The 6,836-nt window shown below is 30.6% G+C and overlaps 1 protein-coding gene across 1 annotated transcript in view; it reads left to right on the plus strand.

Moving 5' to 3' along the window:
• The window catches only part of LOC133200140 (E3 ubiquitin-protein ligase SMURF2-like), a 29,277-nt gene extending 22,518 nt beyond the window's left edge, over positions 1-6,759 (plus strand). Inside the window, exons 12-18 of the mRNA XM_061335893.1 lie at positions 96-210; positions 375-553; positions 703-840; positions 1,295-1,415; positions 3,443-3,644; positions 3,799-3,883; positions 4,185-6,759. Of these exons, the coding sequence (XP_061191877.1) occupies positions 96-210; positions 375-553; positions 703-840; positions 1,295-1,415; positions 3,443-3,644; positions 3,799-3,883; positions 4,185-4,284 (940 nt within the window). The 3' untranslated portion in view covers positions 4,285-6,759. The remainder of the gene's footprint in view (positions 1-95; positions 211-374; positions 554-702; positions 841-1,294; positions 1,416-3,442; positions 3,645-3,798; positions 3,884-4,184) is intronic.
• Positions 6,760-6,836: the final 77 nt, after the last annotated feature.

The raw sequence follows: 6,836 nt of genomic DNA on the forward strand, positions 1-6,836 counted from the left end.
AATAAAATGGAGCACAGTGAAAAGAAATTGGCTTTATAATTGAATGTTGAGGTTAATGTACGTGTAATACTGAGATAGTTATTTTGTAATGGCAGAGAGTGGCTGTACCTGTTGTCCCACGAGATGCTGAATCCTTACTACGGTCTCTTCCAGTATGCTAGAGATGATATTTATACACTGCAGATTAATGCAGACTCAGGAGTTAATCCTGTAAGTTAATACCTCTTAGTTAAGATTAATGATATAAAGTGTAGAATTAGAATGTTAAACTCTCAGGAAAAAAAATTCTGTTGACATATGTAAAGTTAAATGCACTTCTGTATTTTACAAGGTGGTTCAATGCATGATACACATTTTGACTGATTACTTTTTAGGAACACTTGTCCTATTTCCACTTTGTGGGCCGAATCATTGGTATAGCAATATTCCATGGTCATTATTTGGACGGGGGTTTCACTTTGCCATTCTACAAACAGCTACTTGCCAAACCTGTGACTCTGAATGATCTAGAGAATGTGGACCCAGAACTCCATAGGAGTCTGGTCTGGTTACTGTGAGTGTGCTCATAAAACTCAGTCTGATTTAGTGCTTTTGTGTATGGTAACCGAATTTGTATAGACCTCAAGAACCTGATTATTGAATTTCTATACCCTGCTTACAAAGAGAGAGAATACAGCGAATATTTTTTTCCTGTAATTTCAGAGAGAACAACATTGAGGCAGTGCTAGATCACACATTTTCAGTGGAACACAATTCTTTCGGTAAGGTCCAGGAATATGAACTGAAGCCAGGTGGAAGACATGTGGAGGTTACAGAAGAAAACAAATCAGAATATGTCAAGTAGGTTACAGTATTATGAGTTCAAATTCTGTATTTTACAATTATTTTTAGAAAGAGGATGTCTATAAATGTGGATGCCCATTTTTTTTGTTCTGTTTGGCATTTCTATGATATTTTTACTTTGTTGTTTAAAATTCCTAGTTTTCACATAGAGACCATTTAGAATACTGTAAACATACTTTTTCCACAGGGTCATAATTCTGTGGAATCACAATCTCTGCTCAATCTGTGGGTAGAAAATTATGTTGATTTCTTAGATTGCCACTATCAGCCTTAAATGTACTTCGTATATGCTGGGACAAATTTCTGTGGAAAATTTCTGACTGCGTACATAGCGTAAATAAATACCATGTGAAAAAAGTACTTCTACATTATTTAAGTATTGATATTATAAAAGAGACAAGTCTTTCAAAAGCTTATGTTCATAATATAATATGATATTTTGCCTTCGTAGATTGTATGTACAGTGGAGATTTATGAGGGGAATTGAAGCTCAATTTTTAGCCTTACAGAAAGGTTTTAATGAAATAATTCCTCAACATTTATTAAAGCCTTTTGATGAGAGGGAACTGGAGGTAATTATTTAGTTGAATATGTTATAAAGACTGTAATATTTCATAGTAGAAATATATAGATTGCAATCAAAGACTCTTTATGTACATGTATATATAACAACATCTTTAAATAAAATATGATGTAGTAAAAAAAAAAACCTATTGCCTCAACTGAACCCAGACGCTTATAAAAATTCCTGGATGTGCTTAAATATCCATATATCAATCTACCTCAAAAAGTTGCATAGACTGTTCTTTATTCTAAGACACACCATTGTAAAAATCCAATGATAATGCCTCTTAGCTTTTCTAGGTATTTTGGAAACAGACTTTGTCCAGAAATAGACTTTGTTTATTGGCTATTGGAGAGTAAATAAATCTGAAAAAAAATCAGATATAACCCGAAATTGATGAGTTATCAAATGTTGTCAGTAATGCCTACTTTTGCTCCCGAAGTTTTTAGGTTAAATCTATTAATAATACTCATTCATATCTGTGCTATACATGCACAATTCAAATTTTATACATGGTTTTTGATATAGTTCTATGGTTTAAGGGAGACTACTGTAAATCAAAATCTTGACAATGAATGCAAAACCACAAAATTATTATCAATATACTGACTGATGCAGTCAATCTGCATGTAATGCTTATATTCATTCATGACCCATCCATTCGAACAGCAGTAAACATTTTCCAGCAAACGTTTTTGTTGGTAGGCTATAAAAATATCATTGTTTTGAACATATTTTATTGACAATGTGTCAAAGGGATTGGACACAAGTTCTGAAAACTTAGATAGTCCTCTCCCATACATAAAATCTTAATAGCCATACAACATTTACAAAGATTTACAATTTTACAATATTATACATGAACGTAGAAGAACAAAGACAATAATTATTATTGCTAAGGAATATCAGTTGATATAATGATGATTATAATGACGTCAATAACCATATTAAAATAGTTTCAAAAGGTAGTAAATACAAGTACATGTAAGTGTTAATTGAAACGACCAGTATCCTGAATAAATTTTTGAACAATACCAAATATTTTTTCATTTTCCTGCAAAGATAATGATTCATCTCCCCATAGCAGTTTATGCACATTTAACATTTTTACATTATTAATTACAAGTAGTGCATTCAACATTAAACGTCTAGCTTCAAGATGTTTTCTACACACAAAGAAATAATGATGACTATCCTCCTTATATCCACAAGAACAATTTGGATTCGTTATAATGTTACATCTATACAAGTCATGATTTAAAATACAATTGTGCCTTAATCTTGTATGTAAAATGTTCAAATACCCTTTGCCGTATGATAGATACTTGGGAGGCTTGTCATTATTATTATTCAATTTTCTTTTAAAAATTCCTATTGAAGTTATTTCCCTTGTTTCGTTACTCAATGAATTCCATTTGCGAATAGTATCAGGGACAAATGACTTATTTAGTAATTCAAGCCTGCACTTCGGTAAAAAATAATTACTTGAATTATGAGTATTATAATTTGAAACATGTTTCTAACTACTGGTACTATATTTTTTAAATAACCAGGAACTAGGTTATTGTGGATTTTAAACATTGTTAAAAGTTTAGCTTTATCCCTTCTTATTATAAGAGGTTCCCATCCTGTTTCAACATACAACGAGTTTCTTGACGCTAATACTGACAGACCTGTCACAATTCTTGCAGCACTCAACTGAACCTTTTCGAGTTTTCAATATCATTGGTCTAAGTTCAAGTGTATTGACATATCCTGTTGTTTAAAACACCTGGTCTATTAATCATATAGTTAAAATGCATTATTTCTTTAAAAATCCTCTCTGCCCCAGTGCTCCTGGATATTAAACAAACAAAGTGCATAATTCTAGTGAGTGAGGGTGTCACTTTGGAAATTATACTATGAGATAGTAGTTGAGTATCACATAAAATGGGACAAACTTACTGGAATTATTAAAAATGGAATTGGGAAATAGTGTATAATAATTCTTTTTAATAAATTTTTCTATAAATAGTTATTATAATTACATTTAAGTTAATGATTGGTGGACTTGGAAAGATTGATTTGAATGATTGGAAAGCTCACACAAGGTTAAAACACTGCACAGCAGAGAGCAATATTGTCAAATGGTTCTGGCGATCTGTGGAGGAGTTTGATGATGAGATGCGGGCCAGGTTGCTTCAGTTCGTGACAGGAAGTTCTCGTGTTCCATTACAAGGCTTTAAAGCCTTACAAGGTCAGTATGATAGAAATCTATTATCCAAATTAGAAGTCTGAGATTTAAATAAAGGCTGAACAAGAGAATTTTTTAAATCTTTTAACTGATTTTTCTTTAATTATTTGTACTGGTCAGTTTGTTTCAGTTCATAAAAAGATCATTCTTGTTGTAGGTTCAACTGGAAATGCAGGTCCAAGACTGTTCACTATTCATCAAGTGGATGCCAACACTGACAATCTTCCAAAGGCACACACATGGTAATAACATGCATAACAATCTTAGGCTACGTTAAAATCTTTTTTTTCACCTAATAATAAAATTTTACTTTCACTTTATGAAAAAAAAACTTACTTTCACTTTATGAAAAAAAGTTACTTTCACTTTATGAAAAAAACTCTTACCTCACTTTATGAAAAAATCTACTTTCACTTTATGAAAAATCTTTGGAATGATGATGGTTAACTCATTTTTCTCTAATCTGCAGAATTTGATGGAGTTATAGTTCTTCCTTTCCTAATAAAATTAAAATTTTATACTTATTTGAATATTCTTTTTCAGTTTCAACAGAATAGACATACCACCATATGAGAATTATGAGAAACTGTACTCTAAGTTATCCTGTGCAGTGGAGGAGACTTGTGGTTTCGCTGTGGAGTGATAGAAACTGTGTGACCTTTCACTGACCTTCAGGTGGAGTGATAGAAACTGTATTACCTTTAGCTGACCTTCAGTTGGATCAATATCTGGTGCTGCATTATGCGTTGTGATGGATCAAACTGACTCAAGTTCATAGTGTTTTTTTTTAGTTCAGTATATGTCGAGTTGATGTATTCCTGGTAATCTGTTATATTTAATCAAATTTATATTTTTGTTTAGTTTTGTATGTGTGAAGATAATTATGATCTCCCATAGACTTGTTTATATACAAATCAAATACTAAGAGACATGTCACCAGTATTTCAGTTCAGTATCTAATTTTGTATGAAAATGATATAAATGCACATTTTTTTCTACTTGGGGGCCATTGCAGTATGATATGTACCAGATATGATGGGTTGATTGAACACATATAGCTTTCTTTTGAACATGGTTGTCCATAAAAAAGGCCAGGAATCTAATTCATTCATTGAATTCATGCTAGTCAGACCATATTCTTTCCAGAATCAATTTACCAAATGTCCCAGAAATTATATATGTAAAGTATACAACTTCAATTTGATTATATGTGTATATACTTCATCATTTTCAGTTTGTACAGTGTTCATAATATTATGCACACATTTCTGATTTTACTCATTGAGAATATTTTGCATGTACAGAACTTCCTAAGAGTTTTATTGCCACCTCTAGAAATTGTATCATACAAGTGACTCCGTTTTCTGACAGCAAAAATGAAAGAAAAAAAAATCATGGTAAATTTGTAAGTTGTACAGTTTTATTTTGATAGTGTATGCTAGTGATTCTGTGTAAATGAATCTTACAAGATTTTATATTGTGATTGAAAAGCCCTACATGACATAATTTTAAGAATTTTATTATTCTTTAATTTTGCATGCTTAAAAAAAAAAGAAATTGTTTTAGAATGCAGTCAGCAGGTTGTGAAAAAAAGTGTCAATAAATGTCTCATGGAAACCGATTGGTAATTTGATCAGGTTTTTAATAATTAAAAAAAAAGAAGGAACTTCTGTCTGCAAACAAATTAGTTTACATAGCAACTCTGATGTGGTTGTGAATCTGTCATTTCTTACATGTTTTAGAGCAGATATTAAAATCAGGAAGTTTTTTTTAAAGAAAAGATTATTGATAAAAACACTTTCAGGGAATTTTTATTTGCAAAATGGAAACAAAGATTGGGCAAGCAATTTCTTTAAAGGGAGGGGGGCTGATATGCTAGATACCGTCCAAAGTTATTGATGTAAAATTTGAACTTTTTTTTATTTTAAAATTCATCTCCACAATTTTTGAAATTAAACTGTGATAGAGAAACTCCTATTTGAAGAGAAATTTTCCAGAAAACACATGTAACTGCCATATTTTCATGTTTCACTTCAAGTGTTTTGAGGGATAATAGCAAGATATTTTAAGTCACAGGAACAATTTTTCTAACAAACATTTTATACATCAGTGCTACTATTTTTAATTTATGAACATAGTTATGTGGCAAATTTTATAATGGAACATTTGAACAAAGGAAAAGTTTTTAACCAGTTTTCCAAGTAACTGCTTAAATTAATATTTTTAGTTGAATGCCTATTGATGTATTCTTTGTAAAAATATATGATGTAAAATTATGATAATTATTACTAAAATTTTTAAATTGTCACCCAGTGCATGTGCTTGATGCACAGTTTGATATATATAAATATATACTTAACTGCATTTTTAATTTAATTTGACATATATTTACTTAGTTGTGACTAAAACTAACCTTAGCTAGCTCTCTCACATATGTAGAGAGCAACAAGAACAAGCAATTTTCATTGTCAACAAATATAGTGGTTGTGATTGTACAAGATAGTTATTTTTCAGTTTATCAAAACATATTTTTAGAAAATCTTGGAGCACCTCTTTGGTAATCTGGACTATTGTTTGTCCTGTGGAGCAAATGGAATTTTTATAGAAAAATTAGTTGTTGATTGTATTCAAATGGCATATTCCTAGAAGTTCCTCATTATTTACAATTTTCCTGGTGAAAATCATAACAAATTAAAAATATTTCAGCGAACAGTTTTATTATTAACATTAATACATGTAACATTACTTGTACACATTTTTATGCATTTTTCATTGTTACAATGAAATATGTCATATATTTTTAATGAAAGAATGAGTGATAAATGTTGTTTACTTCTGGCATTCACATATTATTCAATGTCTTCTTCCTCTGTGAATTTTTATTCTTATTTATTCTTGTATTGTGATGGTCACATTTTCCTCCAATTTGCTGTCATTGTTGATGATGTTGACTCTGTGTGTTAAATCAACATGTGCCTTCATCAACAGGTTTGTTGAATGTGGTTATGTCTGAGTAATGTTGGCAGCACAAACTGATTTTTTTCTGTCATTAACAGAACATGTACTAATAGTAGTATTCCTCAACAGTTGTATAAAAATAAATCTTTTCAACAACAAATTACTTGGTATATTTCTCCTTTCCTCTTTAACAGGGAAGCATATTCCAATCAGATATTAAAAAAGTGTATTTGAATT

Source organism: Saccostrea echinata, unplaced genomic scaffold, assembly GCF_033153115.1.
Source record: "Saccostrea echinata isolate AGI-Se365-2 ecotype Australia unplaced genomic scaffold, CSIRO_AGI_Sech_v1 ptg000037l, whole genome shotgun sequence".
NCBI lineage: Eukaryota > Metazoa > Mollusca > Bivalvia > Ostreida > Ostreidae > Saccostrea > Saccostrea echinata.